The following is a 21186-nucleotide window of genomic DNA, read 5'->3' as shown; positions in this document are numbered from 1 at the left end:
TCAAAAACTCATAAAATTTAACAAAATCTGGAAATAATATTAAAACAAAAACCGAGATAATAAATTGCCTCTATAATGCTTTTAATTTCATTTATATCCCTTTTTGTGATCACAAAAATACACACAGAAGACACCCCTTTTCTCTATTTACTGTATATGATTGTGAAATGACACACACACACACACACACGCTCCTTGTCCCAGTATGACAGCTGCTTTTCGCACCACCTTTCTGAAAGCATACGAACACGATCACTTCCCAGCTGGAATGAGGCACAAACGACTTTAGCAGCTTTAACAGTAAACAACCCTGATGGTGTCAAAGGTCACATTACACCACAGCAGGTAAACAAGCCCTTTGCAACTGGGAATACTTTTATTTTATTTCAATATCAACTTTTATGTAGTATAGTCATCAGGGGGCCCTGTTCTCTGGCTGTCCCCTACCTTGCTTGATGGTAAAGGCACCTCTGCAGGTACCAGATCACCCTGTTGGTGACGTCTGATGAGCAGATATCAGGGCGCATGTGTTGCTCTGCGGGGGGACAGGACGTATTTCAGAGGAGGTTGAGGTCATATTTCACTGTTTCAGGGCTGAGGTACCGTCATGTATTAATTAAAATCCAAATACCCTGTATTGATTGTGTTATCAGGCCGCTGCAGCCAGGGTCTGCCGTATTGATCCAGCCGGTGATTTATGATCATTTTCACGAAAAATCCTTTTGTGTGATTATATGAGGAAACACAGCCTGAGTGTGTGTAATTCTTTTGGATCTATTCTGTGGCCGGGTGGTGGTGGAGGGCTGAACAGACTGCCACCCTGAAGCCCCTCAGTAAAGAGATATTTTCAACTAAAAAATTGTTATGATCCCATCTGTTTTATTACTGTATAAATCAAAGAAACTAGCAGGCTTCCCGGCCTCATAACTTACTAACTCAGGTCTGTGCTGCTGTGGCTCTCAGTTTGTGATTCTGGTGGATACAAGTCATTTTAGTAATTTAGGGATTTTGGCTCAGGTATGACTAATGCTGAAAATACTGGTGGGAAGTAACTGAGGAGGTAACTTTCCATAATGTTCTCCTTTCTACTGCTTCTTCACTGCATTAATAAGCAGTTTGTTTGTGTAATAGGTGTGCTTACCAGTTACTTTACAGGTTTAAATTCAACATCAGTCGGTCTCAATGTTGATGTCGGGTAAAAACCTTTTATGTTTGCTTTTTTTAAACTTGATAGCACAATGAATCTGACAAATTATCTCTCCTTTTGTATAAAGGAAACACGTCAACTGACCCCTAAACATAAAAATCTCCATTAAGTATTGTATCTCTTTTTTATTATGTACATTTTGATCATTTCATGCATGAATAATTTAACACGTTCTGTTTTTCACAATAAGTACTTCTACTATTGATACTTAATAATATGTTTATTTTCACTTCAGCAGTATTTGACATTGTGGGCTTTCATGTTATTTTAACCTCTTCCAATCTTCATTTTTACCGTTTGTTGTGTGACAGTGTGCTATGTTTGCTGTGTTGTTCATCGTTTCAGGGCCTATTATTGTACTTTTTACTTCACTGCATTTATCAGACTGCTGTAGTTTTGACTTACTTTGTCATTTTAAAGATTTTTTCCCAGCAGTATGTGATCCCTGTCTTAACATTCTGGTGGACTTTTCCATTATTTTAAATGATTATTGACACAGCAATAGTTTCTAATAATTTCTCATACTTTAACCATATAATTGACTTTATTTTCCTACTTAACTTTTACTTGAATTAGCTTTGAAAGATGGAATTTTTATCTGTAATGGTGAGGTTTCCATTACTACTTCATCATTTTACTAAAGGATTTGAAAGCTATTTCACTGCTGCAGTCAGAGCACCAAATACCTGATGAATGTATTAGAATGTCAAAGTAATCCCCCCTCCCCTCCCTTCCTCCCCCCTGCTTCAGAATTTCTGCATGGTCATTTGCTCTGACATATTTGCATGTTTCCCGTGGCTGATCGCTGTCTGTCTGAGCGGCGGGTCAGGGGCCATTAGCTTGTCATATCTCCATCGAAAGGCCTCGGCGTTCAGGAGCTCACATTCCTCAGTTGGCAGCGGCGGGACGGAGTCTGTATCTGCTCCTCCATTTGGCTGCTAGTAAATCACAGCCTGCTGCGATCATCATCTGGAGGGAAAGTAGTCGCAGCCATCCAAGGGTCCACCGGCTCATTTCTGCAGACTCCATTTCCACTTCTATACAGTACATAATTCACAACGACCCTCTCTCTTCAAAGTGACACACACACACGCTTATACACACATATTCACATAGATTGGAGCTTAAAATTGCTACATCAATACTTAACAATAACTGCTACTGGAGAAATTACATACAACTGACATGTTACATAATATTATTCCTCTTTTAACTATGTAAACATAAACAAAATTTGGATTTTAGAAGATTTGACACCACACATTTGGTCATCTGGAGCAGGAAACGGCCTAAAAGGGGAAATGAGACAATATGAACCCACATGTTAACATTGTTAACATCACAAATGCTGCTGAAAGGCTGTTGCGGTTGTTCTGCCCGGACGTGTCTTGTGTTTGGGGCTGTTTAATGTCTTTATGATTGTAATTTCATATATTTGTTGACTTAGTGCAGCACTTTGATTTACCCCATCTGTGTTTAGAACTCCATCATGTTTGAATTTGATTAAATCTGAACTGAAACAGGCTTCATATTCACCAACTTGTCGTCTCCTACACTGGTCAGCGCCGTGGCCTTCCTTTGCGATTCATCCCCCTTGATCATCTCCTCCTCTAGCACAAGCACACAATAATTAAACTCCAGTGTAGTTTGAGGGTGTGAGTGGAAGTCTGTGTTGGTGTAGGCCAAGTTAGAATCGGGAAGAGATCATGGTCAAGTAGTTGGTAGTTTGATTCTGTGTGCTGACGCCGGTTACAAGGAATCAATATCAAATCAAGGAGGGTTGAGTTTGTAGATAAGCGCTCTTGGCCACTCTGGCTATTCATCATAAGTCTGTAGAAACCTGATAGGTCAGAAGAAATTATATTCCAGCAGGAGTGGGGCCTTCTTATCTCTCCATAGCAGGGGAATAGGAGACATGCCGATCAATACCAGGCTGTTGTGTAGTACTTGCAATTATCAACAGCTGATTGTCCTCCCCCAGCTGCATCTTTTAATACCACATAATTACCAGTTTTGGGACAATGCCTGGTGAAAAGGGATTACAGCTTTGGTGAAGTATGCTTCATTCTTACTTCTGCTTTGAAGTGGCAATGTAGAAGTGGAAGAAACAATAACAGCATAACTCATTTTACTGCGCTGAATACTTTGACAGTAGCTTTCATCTAAAGTTTGAAGTAGCTAAATAAACGTGGGTAAGATTTGACCTGTGCAGTGATTGCAAGGTGAAGTTTCTCATCTTCCTATCATTTCCTTACTCCTATCATCATAACGTCTCCATAACAGAATGAATAACAAAGGTCAGACGGGTTTCCTCTCCACTCTTCCCATCATTACACAAAGTGAGACATTTTTTTCTCAAACATACAGACATTTTTCAGTCTATTATGGCGCCAAATTGTGGGAGGTCGTAACAAATGAAGTAAAGGCTCCAGCAGCTCCTGTGATATCCTGGCAGTAGCCTATCGCAGCGGGCTGAAGGGTATCTAATGATGGACCGGAGGCGGAGGCAACAACCAGAGCACCGGTGCCTCGGACAAACCAAGGAGACGCACTTCCGACTACCACCAGTTTGAGATCGGACCTGCGTGTGTGTGTGTGTGAGCCCTCAGAGAGTTTGGAGGTTTTCTACGCACAAACGAGACTTTACGCACGATATTTTGGTTTTACGCAATACTCGGACTGGACTTTACAGAAGATGAGGAGATGCAACATAGTTAAGTTCACGCCGTGGAAGGATAAACACAGCACGCCGGTGTAGCGCAGACATTCAAACCGGAGAGGAGGGGAGGGAGGGAGGGAGACGCTCATCCACAGACAAGACGAGACAAATCAGCTGGACCTCTCCGCGGGGCTCAGGTGCGGTGAAAGTAAAGTGAAAGTCAGTGAAGAAGCGTCTGCGGGACCTGGGGCTGCCATTTTGGCCCCAGAGAGACAAACCGAGGGGAAAAAAGCAAGAAAAAGCGCATGAGATTGTCACTGAAGTGCGATCGCAGCTGACAGACGCCGGTGGGAGCCGAGCAGGACTGAGCTGTGCGTTAAGAAAAAAGCGGACAGGACCGGACAGGAAGTGGAACAGATGATTATTAAAGCCCCTCATCCCTCATTTCCATATCTAGCGTGAGTTGACTGGACCGCAGCCAATCACCCGGCGAAGGGCAGCAAGAGTCGTAAAGCGCGTTATCCTTCCTCCATCATAATTACACTGACATGCGCAATCTGCACACGACTGGCAACAGCAACCGCCGCTCGCTCATTCCGCTCCGTCCGAGGAAGGGTCCCACTCGCCGGGGGAAGACGGGGAAGCAGCTCGCAGCCCGGTGAACAACAACAACAGCAGCGACATGTCCCGCCGCAAGCAAGCCAAGCCGCAGCACCTCGGGTCAGAGGAAGACGCCGGGCAGACAGGAGTCTTCTGCAAACATGGTATGAGAGCAGGAATCTTTGACTTTGGCTGTGTTTGAGGGAGAGCAGGAGCGTAACGGGACAGACCACATGAATAACTATCATTTAAACTAAAGCTTTACTTCAGGATTTCTCATGCAAAACTACTCCAGACTGAATGATTCCTAGGCTTTATTCCTTTAAAAAAGTCCAACCTGCAAACTTAACTAATTCGGCTTTTACTTTACATTCTAACTTTCTTTATTTCCATCCACAATGACGTGAATTCTGCTACGTTAAAACTGAGAAAAGTTCACAATTAAGTCAAAAAAAGTTGAATTTCTTAACAAATTTAGCTTTGTTTTGGTTGCATGTCTACATTCTAAATGGAGGTGTTTGGACAGTTGTAAACTACAGACAAACACACAGTAAACCCACGGAAACGGCTCCACGTCTGGTTTTAATGGTTTTCTTAGTGGTTGTTTGAGTCCACTTGAGGCCTTCCTGTCAACAACTGCAACCGTTAAACTTATTTAAAGAAACTGAAGAGAAAATCAAATCATCTAACATGACTATGTGGTCACACTGTCCTGTTTAAACCAAAGTATCCATCTGTTAGAAACGTTTGGCTTCACATGACTTAGTGTGTGTATGACTTCATATGATGCTGTATTTAGCCTGCTGCATCAATCTACTGCATAAATATGAAAATCTAACATAGCCGGTGAATATTAAATCATTTCATTCATTCAGCATTTCCTCATCTTAATATTTTGCCAGGAGTGTAAATATAATTATCAATCATGATTATTCATTCTCCATGCCACATATTATTTGTAACCTGATTTCCAATATTTAATAAAATTGTTATCCTATGTTATGATACTCCATACGATACAGCATTCATATTTAATTGAATTTAATAATTTCATTATCTCTTAGTGTACCCTGAATATTATGTGAGCCTTTAATCTGCACTAACAGTAGCGGTGCTGTATTGGTATCAATATTTTAGCCATAAATTTCCCTTTAAACTTGATTTTGGATCAGACTTCGACTGCTTCTTAAATTTGGCCTGATCCCATTAGATGTGTCACAAAATGTCTTAACAAAATATCCGATTAAGTTCAATTTGAGTCTGTGCGTTTAAATTAACAGGTAATCAGTAGGAATTTATTTAAATATAATAGGATTCATAACACTTATTTTATAGTTGGCATTGTTTTGTCTTTTATGGTCGTCTATGGTAAATGGCCTGAAAAGGATCAAACCGTTTTAAATCATTACTTCTACGTTTCATGGTCACAGTTCTTGTTTTCGTGTCACTTCGGTGTTATTTGCGGCTGTGAAAAGGTGTTGAGTGTGTGAGGGGCCCTCCTCAGGCCCTCCCCCCAGCCGGCCAGTCAGTCAGGGGGCTCAGCCACTCTCAGATGGGCTTTGATTGAGCCTGCTGACTTAACCTTTGTCAGCTTCACCCTGCGCGGGGCAAGTGCTGCATGTCTGGATCATAATACAATTAGTGCATCTGAACCGTCGACCTCGGCAGCCCAGAGGTCATCCGGAAAAGCAAAGAGGCATTAACACTGTGACGAGTGTCTGTTTGGGTCTAAGCTACAACTTGATGATTTTGTCTCTTTGCTCGCCAGACCACACAACAAGCAGCAGATATAAATCAGTTGTGCGGGTATGAATCACTTTTATGTTCCTTAACGTATAGATTGAGTGATTTACAGGGGTTGAAATTTTTGGAATAAAATTTTCATCGGTGTTGTTATGTTTGAAAATACACACGATGTTTGAAAATGTACAGCTTCGGACCAAAACTAATATTTTCTCAGATTTTTGTGGATGTAAATCGAACAAACCGCAGACAAAAACCCTGAGCTCAAATCGTGTTTGTGCTCCTTGTGTTGTGCTGAATCGCCTTGGTGATCTTCAGACCACCCACTTGGTGAGGCAGCGACTCTGATTATTTATTTCTGATGAGGTTCAAATACATTTTACTCGGTCATTTCACTGTGCACTCGTCTGAGCTGAAAAGTGGAGCTCAGTTAGTTTAAAGTCAGTCTCTGGTGTGTTCCTTAACTTGCTTGTTTCCTGACTAATGGACAAATTGAACCATGTTGTACTGTTTGCAGTGAGGATCTGTCAGTGTAATTATGAATTTACCTAAAGTCTGAGCACCATGGTACTAATTCCCAATCAGTCTTTTAGGCAGTGACTTGGTGATAATTAGAGACTATTGACAAAGACATTGAAACACAAACATGCATGCACACCCATATGTACACAGTAATCACCCATACACACACACACCCATACACACACACACACACATGTAGACGCATGACACATTTACTACTTTGCGTACACACACTGTTGTTAATTTACTTTACACCGGCAGTTATTGGTGTTGTACCAGATCCCTCACACGAAGGTACAGATCCAGTTTGTTGTACACATATGGCAGCAGCACAAACACACACATTACACACTCACTCACAGAAATATTTTAAAATGGCTCTATTGTGTGTTTTAAAGATCATGTGAAACATTTATTCCTGTAAAGTGGCTTTTAACATCTAAGTGTAAATTATTTGTCGCATTCAAACCCCCAAAGGTGAAAGTGTCCACAGCATTGAATTAAAAACATTTCATTTGCAGGTGTGTGTGTGTGAGTCTCCCCCAGTCCACCTTGCTCCTTTTTAAAGCTTAAATCTTAAAATTGTGTGGAGAAGCTTGAGTGTATGTAACAATAATTTACTATTGATTTCCCTAAATCTTTCCATCTGGTATCGCTGTCTGTTTCCTAATGGGGCAAAGAGACAACAGATGCAACAATGATTCTCACCCTAAAATCTCTCCACAAAGAATATCACATATCAGCTGAAAAGATGACAAAAGGGGAAAGAATATGTAAAAAGACGACACTTAAAAACTGTGAGAAAAATCTAGGTGATGATGTGCATTAATGTTGTGACAATGTGTGTATGTAGCACTGTAGCACTTTATAGAATGAACCATATTTAAACATCTGATCGATAGAGTAACAGAGGAGATGAGAGTGTAATAGAGTGTAATGCTCACTGTCTAGAAGTTGGGAACAAATTCAGTTTTTATCCCAGTCGTGTATTGATATGTTGTATTATTTATGTTTTTTTTTTACTAGTTTATGTGTAAGACTTGCAAATGTAGATAATTGCATATAATCGTTGTTTGTCTCACTATCATTTCATGCAAAATTGACGCATGATTTTAATAATACACTTCAAACATGTGTTTTAACCTGCTGGCAGTATCAAATGAATAGGATTTGCTTTATAATAACATACCGCAATGCCAGAGATGTATTTTTTTCTCAAAGTTGAGTTGATTTCTGTGATTATCAACTTACTTCTGACTATCTGAACTGTTCTCATGTCATAACTTTGCCCATTTGGTTGTGTAACAAAGCCAAAGCATATCAACAGCAAAACCAGAAATTGGGGCTCCACATAAGACTATAATGAATTATATGAAATCAATATTCTGTACCGAATGTCATTAACTATCTGGACGCGCATTTGACGGTCAGATAACTTTATTGAATATTGATTTATTTTTAGTTTTGATGGAATTGTCAACTCTGATATCAGGCAGTATGTGCTTGTCTTGCCTGAGTTACAAACGTCTGTGAATTTTAAAAGTGGTCTAATTCTTTAAACTCTTAACTGCAGCACTCACTCTTCTTTATTTATTTATTCAAATAGTTTTTTATCAAATCTAATCCCGTATAGAAATTTAAGAAAGCACTATGGCTATTATTTACATTTAACCCCTTAGCTATTCACTCTAATCTTTCATCTCATGTGGTTTCAAAGTTAGAAATGTATATTTTCCAGATTATTTTTTATTATTGGTTGCAATTCAATGCCAAAAGCTTAAACAATATCACGCAATGTAATGCTTAGACTGCGTTAAATATTAAAATCAAGATGTATTATTTCATTGCTGCACTATTACTTGAAAGGGAAAGATCAGTCTATGTTGTGCATTATTTTATATACAGAACTGGTCAGCATAACATATTTGCCATTTTTAAGGCAATGATAATGATGTTCAGTGGGTTTAGCCAATGCATATAACATTTATTATTATATATAATATCATATTTATTATTATTATGTATATTTCTTATGATAATAATAATAATTGTTCATGTTTTTCCCCTCACCAGGCGTCATGGAGGGCATGCAGAGAGAGGAGGCTAATGGAGTAGAAGGCTGCCACAGTAGTGAGGATACACACATCTGCGACAAATGCTGTGCTCAATTCTTCACTTGGACTGAATTGAATGAGCATCAGAAAGTCTGCACAGAGGATCCCTTGGTGTTGATAGTGAAGGATGATGAGGGGTTGCCTGTTCCTGAGGAATCCCCTATCAGACACTCCCCAGTTCCTAGCATGGCATCCAGTGACTCTACTGCAGGATCTGCAGATGTGGGCTTTGATCTAGGAGAGACACTAGTGACTGACAATGACAGCTTGGACAATCTAGAGGAAGAGAGGGAGCGGGATGAAGCCATGGAGCTAGAGCATCGTCCACAGGACAAATTCGCGGCACCCTCCAGTCCTCAGCCTCCAGACTCTGCTGAGCCCAGTTCCCCTCAGATGGCAGCTGCTCGCAGCTACAGCATGCCAAGTACAAATGTGACACTGGAGATCCTTCACAGCACCAGAGTGGCTGTGGCCCAGTTTTCCCAGGGAATCACCAGCAATGGTACTGGAGGGAAGGCGGCTTCAGCAGCCATCCCCATGATCCTAGATCACCTACTAGCTCTGCAGCAGCAACAAGTACACCAACTGCAGCTTATTGAGCAGATCTGCAGCCAGGTAGCCATCATGAACAGACAACCAACACAAACAGCATTAAACCCAGTGTCCAGAGCGCTGTCTCTAGCACCTAACCCTTTCCCTCCTCAAGGAATTATCCCTCCACCCATCCTCCCACTGTCGGGAACAATGCCCTCAACTATCACTGGACAGGCTTCTGTTTCTTTGTCATCTGTACTTGAAAAGTCACAAAATCACTCCTCACAAACTGTATGTGGACAGTCCACCTTAAGAGATGATTCAGGTACCTCAGCCTCCTCTGAAAACTCAGTCACATCTCTCCCCAGCTGCAGCAGCAGCACTTCTACATTATTGCCTCCTTATACAGGCTCACACACAAGCAGCATAAGCAGCACTCAGACACTGAGCTCCTCCAGCCCGCTGTCCCTGGGACAGAGCAGTCTCCTCAGCTCATCCTCCAACCTGCCATTTCTACCTCAGAGCCCTCCCAGCAGTGTCATTTTCCCCAATCCTTTGGCTAGCATTGCTGCCACAGCTAATGCACTTGACCCTCTTGCGGCCTTGATGAAGCAAAGGAAGGGAAAACTGCCGAACGTGTCCTTGTTCGAAACGAAGCCCAGCCCAGAGGAGCCCTTCTTCAAGCATAAATGTAGATTCTGTGCCAAAGTGTTTGGCAGCGATAGCGCTTTGCAGATCCACCTGCGCTCCCATACAGGAGAGCGGCCCTTCAAATGCAACATCTGTGGCAATCGCTTTTCCACAAAAGGGAACTTAAAGGTCCACTTCCAGAGGCACAAAGAGAAGTATCCTCATGTTCAAATGAATCCCTACCCTGTGCCAGAATATCTAGACAATGTGCCAACAAGTTCTGGGATTCCCTATGGTATGTCTATCCCCCCAGAAAAGCCAGTCTCATCTTGGTTGGAATGCAAACCTGTTGTAGCATCTCTGCCAAGTACTATGGTTCTTCCGCTTTCCTCCACTCTTACCAATATAGGAGGCTCAGATGACCCTGTAAGTGTAACACCATCTTCCTACCTGCCGGCCTCTGGTGAATGTCTATCTTTGTCACCTATTGAGAGAGAGAGAGGCAGTGAGCCTCACGTCTCTCGTGTTTCAGAGTCTCCACAGTCGAACCGCGAGACTGAGGCCTCCAGTATACTGAAAACAGAGGGGGTGCACCTGCCTCAAAACTGCATCGCGAGACTGAGGACCAACCCAGTTACCGAGGCTACCAGCACGACAACCCCATCTGTAGCCACCACACCTGAACCTGCTAGCCTGGCATCCCCTGTGTCTAACTCTCCACTTTCGTTCAACTCAGAAGAGATGAAATTCCCATCTGGTGGCTTCCTTGATTCTATGCAAACATCTGAAACCTCAAAGCTTCAGCAGCTGGTGGAGAATATTGACAAAAAGATTACAGACCCCAACCAGTGTGTCCTCTGTCACCGTGTCCTTAGCTGCCAGAGTGCCCTGAAGATGCATTACCGCATCCACACAGGCGAGAGGCCCTTTAAATGCAAGGTATGCGGCAGGGCTTTCACCACCAAAGGCAACCTGAAGACTCACATTGGTGTTCACAGAGAAAATCCTCCAGTCCGGGTGCAACACTCGTGTCCTATTTGCCAGAAGAAGTTCACTAATGCTGTTGTTCTTCAGCAGCACATTCGTATGCACATGGTTGGGCAGATTCCAGACTCAAATCTCGTGAATGGGCTGCAGGAGTTCGACTGTGATACCTCTGTCAACGAGAGGAACTTTGACAGCTTCAGCAGTAATGACAATGATCTCATCGATGATATTTCAATGGAGGATGATAACGACGAAGAGGAAGATGAGTCTGAAAATATGGATGAGGGTGTAAACCAACCAGAACCTTTGAGTTCTGTTTGTAAGTCTCCTCTTAAGCCCTCGACTATTATTTCAAGTATAGCAGCTCTGGAGAACCAAATGAGGATGATAGACTCTACAGTAAGCCTAAACCACGCCTTTGGCATTAAGTCCCTCACTAACGGCTTTCATGACAGGAGCCATGTCACTATGAACTACCCTTTATCAGAGAAAAGGGGGGAGAGATTTGGTGCAACCAGCCCAAATGTGTCTGAATCCTCTTGTTCACCTGATGCCTCAGCATCTCCTGTTCAAAGTTACTCAGAGGGAATCACGATCAAATCACCGGCAGTGAACAGCAGGCCAGAATACCATGAGCCCTTGGCAGCTCCAGTGAAGAGAGAGCAATCTGAGTCTCCTATCTCTGCATCAGCAGCTGCAGCAGCAGCTCAAGAGCAAAGAGAAATGCATCTCGGCAAATTATTTGTGAAAGAGGAGAGTCCTTACAGTACGTCATTTAATCTAAGCAGAGAACGAGGTAAAGTTGCAATGTCATGTATCAATAAAGTGTTGAAAAGTGTCAATTTTGTTTTAAGCTAATTTACTTTTTTAGGATGTCTTGGCAATCCTTGGTTAGTCTTGGTTATGTATTGTTTGATGCCAGTGCCAAAAGCAGTTTTTCAACAATTCACTCTTAAAGTGTAGAATTAAACCTCATAGTGCTTGACAGTGAAACTAAATATTTTTTTAACTTACAAATGAAAATCCTGTGAGAAGTTTACTGTTTTTGTTGCATGACATTTATCTGATAAAGCATTTTGGTCACAATCAGCTCCGGTTGCAAAATGTGGTTACACTATGTATGAGGTTTTTTAACCAACGGCTACCACAGAGGGGGAAAATATCACTCCTGCTTTCATTTTATCTGCAGGTCTAAGTGTTCCTGGTCTGGTTACCAGCACTTCATCGAGCATAATTAAAACAGAGATGAATGGACACAGTCAACCAAACACCCCAAGTGAAGGGCAGCACCCACCGTTTAGTGTACACATTCCATCAGCGTATCCGTCAGCCAGTAGCCCAGGAATGACCTCCCTGCTCGGCCCCGCTCCGCCTCGACGGACACCGAAGCAGCACAACTGCAACGTCTGCGGGAAGAACTTCTCCTCGGCCAGCGCGCTTCAGATCCATGAGCGCACACACACGGGGGAGAAACCATTTGTGTGCTCCATCTGTGGCAGAGCTTTCACCACTAAAGGCAATCTGAAGGTAGTTAACACTGTTTTTGTCTGCTGTCCGGTATTGAGCTGATATAGGTCTTTTATTAAATATCTTTTTTTGACTAGTCATGGTAACTACTAAATAATTAAATAAAGAACACATTTCTTTAATACCATTGGCTGCCCATCTAAAAGTACTGGATTTTCTTTATGTTCTGGCACAGAAACCCATCCTCAAATGTAGAGTAAAATCCTCCACCTAATGTCACACTTGTCTCTCTTCCATTTGTCATTTCCAGGTTCATATGGGAACTCACATGTGGAACAACGCCCCGGCCAGGAGAGGTCGGAGGCTGTCGGTAGAAAACCCCATGGCTCTGCTGGGAGGAGAGGCCATGAAGTTTGGAGAGATTTTTCAAAAGGACTTGGCAGCACGTGCGATGAATGTAGACCCTGGATTTTGGAACCGTTACGCGACAGCTATCACCAACAGCCTTGCCATGAAGAACAACGAGATCTCAGTGATTCAGAACAGAGGCATCTCTCAGCTTCACCCTATCACCGCTGGCATGGACAGAGCGAGTGCGGCAGGAAGTTCGATAACGAGTCTGGGGAAGACAGGCATGGATCTGGGGAGTAATAGACATTTTTCTATGCTGATCGATGACAGTAAAGAAATTGGCATCAACTGAATAAAGCTGAATGATGAATAAATACTTATGCAAACTATGATGAAAGTTGAATATTTGTAAAACATCTTGTTGGTTCTTGTGTATTATATATAGAGACTTAAAAAATGAACTTTTTATCGATTGACAGAGAGTAGAAGGCTGTTCGCATTTTATTGTTTTATTTTGCAGTCATTTGTGGATTATTTTCTATACAGTACATAACTTGTTTAATTTGTACTTGAGAATTCCCGCGGTACTCACAAGGGATATGTATAGTAACTCTGAGGAAGGGAGCATTTAGTATGTTGATGCAAATACAAAGAGTCTTCTCTCTCTCTCTCCTTCGGACAGCTGCCCAATGCTGCTAGCTGGTGCAAAGCACAAAACATCCTCCTAAATACCCACAACTAAGAGATGAAATGTTCGATTGTCAATGTTATGGTGAACACTTCTTGCATCTTACAACAGATGGACAGAATAAAAGCTAGAACAAGCAAAGAGTTTGTACTTTTCAGTTCACTACCTCTCTCTGTTTCACAGCCAGATGTCTTCATAAAATGTCTTCATGTTTAAACAATTAAATATCTTAGTAGCAATGACAACAGAGTAAATGGTTCAACATTGACCAAGGGCTTTCATTTCATTTAGCTTGGCACGCATGTCACCAAGATTTGTTTTTACACATGTAGGCTTCTCAACTCACTCAACAACAATAATCTATCTGCTCTGGTGCAATCAGGTTTGTAAAAAGGTCCGTGAGAGGATTTGTTCTTTCAAGAAGAAGCTCAAAAATTATTTTGGTTACTGGCAGGCAATGGCTTAAACAAGTCCCTGGGTTGAAACACAGGGCAGGGAATAAAGGTTACGGAAGGTTCACCTACTGGTTCACAGTGAGACATGAAAAACCAAAAGACAAACTTGGGCAGAGCGCTCACCTTTTTGTGCCAACATAATAAACTTGTGAACGTAAATAATAAAAAGATGATGGCACAAATGAATGTTAAATTGACTCGGTGGAAAGCAATAGATTCAGTATATATGATGGACACAAAAGACAGAAGACTAGAAAAAATAATTATATATTTTAAATATTTAATAATAAAACATGTAAATAAATGTAAATTGACTGATTAAAAGGACGAAGGAAAGAAACTCCAGATGATTTACATCGTTTTCAAATTCATTTATTCAAACAAAACGTGCAACAACTCCTCTGTTTTGAGGTTTTTCTCTCACTGCCCACCTTCTTGTCGGAACACGGGTGGGAAACGTCACGTCGCGTGTGGCATAGTTCCTATACTTCTTGAACGCGGCACAACTGCCTCCCCGTGTGACGTCACGATGTGTACTGCCCAGCCAAGATGGCTGACAGCATCCCGTTAAACCAGTTTCGGAAGAATTCGAAAAGAATTCCGTATTACAACTCAGCGAGACTGTCAAGGTACGGAGGGGTTTATGGCGGGTTAGCCTCATCAGAAAAAATGCCGAATTAAACCTTTTGTTCCATAAATGAGCTCCGGCGGGGTCTGTTGTTTGCGTTAGCTTTGCCGGGCTAGCTTACTGACGTTTTGTGTTCCGCCGGCAGTACATTTGCCGTTATTTGACAGCTGTGTTTGTCCGTCTGTTAACCGTCGGTAAAGCTAAAGATAATAGTCTTAACTCGTCTTTATCCGCCACAACTTGTTAACATCTTTATAATATCAGCTAGTTTGTCATTCGATACTGACAGGCTGACTCCATTCTGTCATTTCAAGTCACATGATAACAACTTCTGTGTGTTTTCCAGCATTGTAACATTTGTTTATTTTGTTTTGTCTGTCCATAAGTTTCATGACGTTGCCCGGTGCAGTGAACACTTACACGTTTATTAAGTAAAGTTTATTTATTTCAGACCGAACCAATAGGAACTGGACGAGGATGAGCTCAGAGTCAGGAATGGACAGGAAGTGAACTAGTGTCATGACCAGGTAACTTGTAGGTCGAGTAGGAGGCCAAGTCAGTCTGAGTCTGAGTAGATGTGCTTATGTGGGCTGTTACCGATCAACACATGTTTCAGGCTTTATTACTAATCACCATCAAGTTCTTAATACAACTAATGTAAGAATAACAACACAGAGGTAGATTGAAACCTTTATCTGAGGTGGTTGTAGATCATTTTCATATTGATCAACGCATTTCACACACACACCTTTCTTGGTTATTGTTGAGGTCAAAAGCTGTCCCACTATTAAAATACTTGTCTCCTTGCCAGAACACTAAATTAATGTTTTGCTTTTTTTTAATTACTGTACAGGGAGATAACACGTTATTTATGTCATGTGCTTCTCCTCATTCCACCTCAGAGCTCAGGAGTCTGTTACAAGAGAGATAATGTTTTTTTAGTGCCGTTTAAAAGTCCAGGAGGCTTCACTCAATATTTGTAGACATGATTCCAGTTAGTCGAGAATTCAAATGTGTTTCACGGGAGCTCCTCGGGATTTTCATTATCACATGGTTTTAATATAACTCACACTCCATCAAATGGGTTTATTTTAGAGTTGTGTCAGCTGAGGCCTTTACAGTCAGCTGTTTCACATAATGTATTCATTCAGAATGTTTGCACAATGTATGATATGATTATGTTTAAGTTCCCACAGACTTTTATACCACAGGAAGGTGTTTCAAATAAGAGCTAAAAAGGGACAGCGACTCAAAACAGACAGATCTTGGGTTTCATTTGCTGCTGTATGACGTCTGGGGGATAAACTGCCCCCTACTAAATCTTATACTACTTTGAGATCTAAATCATAATTGCATAATAACACATTTCAGTAAAAATATAGGTATTTCTTCTCAAACTTGGGCCCTTCACATACAGACTGATACAAAGTGCAATGGTACATAAGAGTTTATTTCATATCTTAAAGCGGTCCAAAGTTTTATTATCTCTCCACTTCCCTGACTTGAGTTGGAGGAGCTTTCAGCCGGGCTTGTCAGGTTGTACCGAGTGTGACGTGTTGTGCTCTGGCTTGATGAATTGCTCTGCAGGCCTGTACTCTGAATGGTTGCTCTTAAGCTCATAATCCCACTGACACTAGTTTCAGGGTTTGCTCACATGTCAGCATTTTCTACGGCTGCAAGATACTCATTCAAGTACCGACCACTGACCTTTCAGGCTGCTTAGATTCCACTGCTTATTCCTGTAATTCCAGACATATTGTTTCATATTCCACATTTGATTTATTCAGGAATTTGGAAAATGCAGACTAGTTGAAAACCTTGAGAATGTTGCATTCATATGCAGATGCACAAACGGGGGGGAAATGTCTTCTCTAATCAGAATTTGGCTTGTGGATGCTATGCTTGTTTGGCAGCTGACTCTCAAGTATTGGATGTCAGCACTCTGCACCACAGAAGCTGACTACCGCAAATAAATTATCAACCTGTGGGAAACAGTGTATTCACACAGCACCACATGCTCACCACTCTGCTATGCATCAGCTGTGATCTTCTGTTCACAAATCCGTCGGACATGCGAGTGTGGCAAACTTTACACTTGAATCGGCGTTGACACAATCAGCTTTGACCTTTTTCCAAATTACATATTTATTTTTATCATCAGTCCTGGACCTGTGTACAGAAATACTCATGCGTTTGTCAGCAAATATCTGCGACTCATTGCACCTGCAGGTACCAACTTCTTTCTGTTGCAAAATGTGCTTCAGAAAAGGGAAGCGTTGTTTTAAGCATTGCAAGTGACATACAGGATTAGACAGCAAGCATCGCCATGGAGACGGTTTGATTATTTTCTCTTCATGAAGACATTTCAGTCACAAGAGGCTGATGGTTTCAGAAGAGGTCAGGTTCTGTAAACACACCACAGCCAAAGCCGAGCTCGTCCGCCTCGTGACAAAGCTGAAAACCCTATTTTGCCCAAGTAAATCTAATGATGGACTGAATCTCCGCAGCAGTGTGATTAATATAGAAGCAAGGCAGTGGGCCAACTGTAAATTTAAGTAATTGGCTGTTTAACATTTGCACTGTCCTGTCCAACTTCCAGTAAAGTGTTTGGTTAATGCACTCTGCAGTTGTTTTAATTTTACAAAGTCAGTGTGCTCATGCCCTGAATCAGCAGTTGATCAGGAAATATAAAAAGCAAAGTGATGGCCATGCATACTTCCAAACCTGTCTCCCTCATGCTGCCTTCTCACACACACACACTGTTTACTCTGACACTGTTGCCTCTCCATCCCTAAATTTGAAATATCAGCAACTTGGGGGTTATAAAAATCCAAACTTTCTACTTACTTGTTTTTGTGGGTGATTTGTGTGTGCTCAACTCGTAATGTTATAAAAACAACACTGGAACATTTTTTATATTTCCTTTAGCTCATTAAAAGGCTTGCTAATGTTCAGATAAATTATGAGCCCAAGACAATACTCACCTGAGATTTCCTAAGAGGCGTATTTATTTACACGTCAAAGTCTCCTAAGGTGTAAAATGTGGGCCAAACGTTCACGTGCAGCAGTGTGAGAAATACTAGCTTCAGTAATATTCTTCTTGTGGTGGCTGTATATAAACAAATAAAGTTAAATTCCTGCTGTGGCTTTCATCTGAGGTTCAGTAAAGTCTAACAATGCCTGTCGTCATTCAATGTCATAATACCACAACTCGGAAAACATGTTTTTGTCTCCACTCATCCCCTTTTGCGTGTTATCATCACACAATACTTTGCTTGTTTGTGTTCTAGCAGTGCAATTAAACTAAATTACCAACTGTGGATTGTTGGCGCGGCAACGTGTGCTTTTCCCGTTAGCTTACAGACGGTCTAAATGGCGTAGAAGGGCCTTGTGAATGAGACATTATGTCCTCAAGAGTGTTTTCTAGTGTTTCTTTAAAATGCCTGGGTTATTGTGAATAGGAGTTGTACTCTACAGTACTTACCCACCGAGGCACTGAGCCAACTGCACTAACAAGCTTTAATCTAGGCTTTTTCTCACTTTTCTCTCCCCCCTTAATAGATTTTCCACATCTTGTGCGATGAAGAGCATTCTTTCGCACTTACCAAATGTGCAGATCCACCAGGCTGCGGCCACACACCTTGTATACACAACATGTACATTCTAAATCCATGTAGCCTCAAGTGTCCACAGAGTTTCAGATGGTTTTTAGATAGAGGAAGGATGAGATGTTTTTGCTGTGCTGTTTATTTTCAGCCACCTCAAAGTAATGTCATGTTGTCTGAGGCAGGAAGGAATCTATCACAGGTCCAAGCTCAGTGTCTTTTCTATTTAACCCTCTTTGCTTCCTCGCAGATACTCCTTAGAAGATGAGCTCTCCAACTTGGACGAGATGCCCCTGATGATGTCAGAGGAAGCCTTTGAGAACGACGAGAGCGACTACCAGACCCTTCCTCGTGCAAGGGTCAATCAGAAGCACAGAGGCCTAGGCTGGTTCCTCATGGGGGGGTGGAAGGTCCTCTGTGGCAGGTACAGCATTCATCCAGCATTGAATTACTGTTGATGTGAATTCTTTTAAAATAACCTCTCTCATAGAAGCGGTGTACAGGTCAGCACCGCAGCACGTACTGCATGTATCTAGTTGCGTGTGTTTGTCTGGGCCGTGTCTAGTTTGGCTGAAGGGGAAAAGTGAAACAAAATTCTGACAGACGGTTGAGAGTTTCTGCTCATGTTGGTGTCAGAGAAGGAGCAGAAAGACGATCAAACACATTTCAATTTTAGTACGCGATGGGAAAGATCAACCTTACCTCTAAATCTCGGGCGTCAGACCAAATCCACTTTCCCAGCACATCTTCTCCAATACTATATATCTTTTTAGCTTTGGGGCAATCTGTGCATCCTGCCTGATGCCTCATTTTACTTTGGGCATTAGTTTGTCTTGTTGCAATCATATAAAGCAAATGGTGCCAATTAAAGTGGAAAATGTGGTCACTGTTGTCTGTAAATGCACAGTTTTATTTTTGTTTTAAGGAGAACAACACAGTACTGAATAATTCTTTCAGCGTAATCGTAAATAAGTGCCGTCTTACAAAGTCACCTTGATTTATGCTATTTATAGGTTAGATTTATCGAACTTCCATTTGGACCTTGAATGCACCCTGAAACTTGTTTTGTCATTCTGTAAACGTGTCCGTGCGGAAGTGTATGTTGTCAGTCGGTATGATGATCAGTTTGGATTTCAAACGCACCAGTAGTTGTGCATGAAGTGCAAAGAGAGGATAAGGGCGCGTTTTTGGTCGATGCGCACCATCAGTCCAAAAAGATTTTCAGATCAAACAGGAAGGTGCAGTTTATCCAGCTAATGATTCATTTGACAGGTTTTGCCCTCTAAAGCCGCTTTCAGCCGCCGTGCAAAGAGACGTGAATTTATTATGTCTGTTTGGTACACTGTAATATTTGTTTGTGCGTCGCGGGAAAGGTCCAAAACAAGTTTACCCATGCAAGAAGTTCATATTGTTCCGTTTCAGCGTTGTTTTGTTTTTGGTAGTACATCTCCTGTTCAAGCTGCATATTGATTTCCCCCCTTCCCCCTCCCCCTCCCTCACTCCCCCCCACTAATGAACAAATCGGATTTTTCACAGCTGACCAGTTTGATGCTTTCCAGTAATTTTATGTGTGCTTAGCGCGGGATTATAAAACACAAATAATTCACACTGAATAAGCCCTGTCTGTTCAAATGGCATATTATTTGAATAGCATTCATTTGCGCAAATAATCTCTCTTATGAATCGGGACTGCGGGCGCACAGAGCCGGGGAGCACAGGGGCCAAGATAAACAACACCTTTTAACCAAAGTTGATTTATTTTGTTGTATGTTTTGCCAACTTGCTTAAAAAGTGGAAAAGCCAAGGCGATCAGCATGACGGTATACACTGCTGCTGTTTCCCCCCCAGGTGCCAGCTCAGGTCAGGTTCACGTCGAGCTGCTCTGATTGTAATTCACCATGACGCTACACTGTTTCATGGCGATAGGCTAGATAAGCCTCAGTGTAGCTACTGGCAGGCTGATAGAAAGTGTTCACCGAAGCAATTGTGACGGTTCTTTCTTGTTAAAACTTTCTGAAATGATAATAATACAGATAAATATAAAAAGAGGGAGGTCCTTGCTTGCCAGAATAATAACTGCTTTGTGATCTTTAGGTAAAATGATAGAGGGAAAGATGCCTTTAAACGATGCTCTCCATACAGTGTGCTTGTCTGGGTACAGTGGTTCAAGCTTGTGGAATGTGTCTGATTCCCACAGCATTAGCAAGGGAATTCCCTCCTGGAGGGATAGTAACCTTTTCAGATCCTCTAAAGTGCCACAAGAAGGGGCCCACTTGTAAAATTGTGTCAAAAGAAGCCTTGAAGATCTAATTAACACTAGCAAGACCAGGGATATAAATAACTGCTGTACTGAGGGACGGTGCAGGACACAACTGTGGAGCTTATTGACCACAAGCAATTAAAAGATGAGGGGTGAGGATTTTCCATTGCAAATAGATGAGATCTCTTACACTCGGGCCAAAAAGTGCTGTGGCAAAGAAATGGCATGGCAAGTTTAATTTTTAATCGGGCATTTGTAATTTACTTGAACTCTATCTGATGTATGGCTGTAAGCAGCAATGCTGGATGATCTTTCGTAAATCTCTCTCTCTCTCTCCTCAGCTGCTGTGACTGTCTGGCCCATATATGCTGGGCAAAGAAGCAGCTGAAGGCCAGGACGGTTTGGCTCGGCTGCCCAGAGAAATGTGAGGAGAAATACCCCAAAAACGCCATCAAGAACCAGAAGTACAACATCTTCACCTTTGTGCCTGGGGTGAGTTTGCATCAGAGAGACTCACACAACAATGTTCCCTTACAGAAGCCTTGAGACTCTGATCTTTAGTTCAAACAGCACATATGGCTTTGTTGACTCAATGTATACAGTATACATACGCTTTCAGTTGTTATTAACTTTAATAGTGGCCGACGGTGGCAATTCTTTCCTCCAGGTAAAACATTGTTGTTCACAGTTTAAGAGTATGTGAAGAACAGTAGAATGCACTTCATCTTTTGTAATT

The 21186-nt window shown here is 41.8% G+C and overlaps 2 protein-coding genes across 3 annotated transcripts in view; both read left to right on the top strand.

Moving 5' to 3' along the window:
- Positions 1 to 4024: 4024 nt before the first annotated feature.
- On the top strand, positions 4025 to 13636 carry sall3b (spalt-like transcription factor 3b). Its single transcript, XM_076139081.1, has 4 exons — positions 4025 to 4630; positions 8805 to 11792; positions 12186 to 12523; positions 12774 to 13636. Exons 1-4 carry the CDS (start codon positions 4549 to 4551, stop codon positions 13164 to 13166), a joined length of 3801 nt encoding a protein of 1266 aa, XP_075995196.1. The 5' UTR covers positions 4025 to 4548; the 3' UTR covers positions 13167 to 13636.
- Positions 13637 to 14483: 847 nt separating this feature from the next.
- The window catches only part of atp9b (ATPase phospholipid transporting 9B), a 31232-nt gene continuing 24529 nt past the window's right edge, over positions 14484 to 21186 (top strand). The window contains exons 1-4 of one of the 2 annotated variants that reach the window (XM_076139319.1): positions 14538 to 14586; positions 15037 to 15112; positions 18441 to 18614; positions 20792 to 20942. In XM_076139319.1, coding sequence (XP_075995434.1) covers positions 15105 to 15112; positions 18441 to 18614; positions 20792 to 20942 — 333 coding nt within the window. In that variant the 5' untranslated portion in view covers positions 14538 to 14586; positions 15037 to 15104. Of the gene's footprint in view, positions 14587 to 15036; positions 15113 to 18440; positions 18615 to 20791; positions 20943 to 21186 lie in introns of both variants that reach the window. The other variant, XM_076139318.1, reaches the window with a different exon arrangement.

The sequence above is a fragment of the Genypterus blacodes genome, unplaced genomic scaffold (genome assembly GCF_046128005.1).
Source record: "Genypterus blacodes isolate CSIRO-AG114 ecotype Tasmania unplaced genomic scaffold, CSIRO-AGI_Gbla_v1 ptg000438l_1, whole genome shotgun sequence".
Classification (NCBI taxonomy): domain Eukaryota; kingdom Metazoa; phylum Chordata; class Actinopteri; order Ophidiiformes; family Ophidiidae; genus Genypterus; species Genypterus blacodes.
This window is presented reverse-complemented; position numbering and strand designations above follow the sequence as displayed.

What these genes read in the sequence shown, in the direction of transcription:
- sall3b (XM_076139081.1), top strand. Translation starts at nt 4,549, where the DNA reads ATGTCCCGCCGCAAGCAAGCCAAGCCGCAGCACCTCGGGTCAGAGGAA. An exon ending in AGGAGTCTTCTGCAAACATG is followed by an intron (nt 4,631 to 8,804) that starts GTATGAGAGCAG and finishes TCCCCTCACCAG; the next exon opens with GCGTCATGGAGGGCATGCAG. An exon ending in TAATCTAAGCAGAGAACGAG is followed by an intron (nt 11,793 to 12,185) that starts GTAAAGTTGCAA and finishes TTTTATCTGCAG; the next exon opens with GTCTAAGTGTTCCTGGTCTG.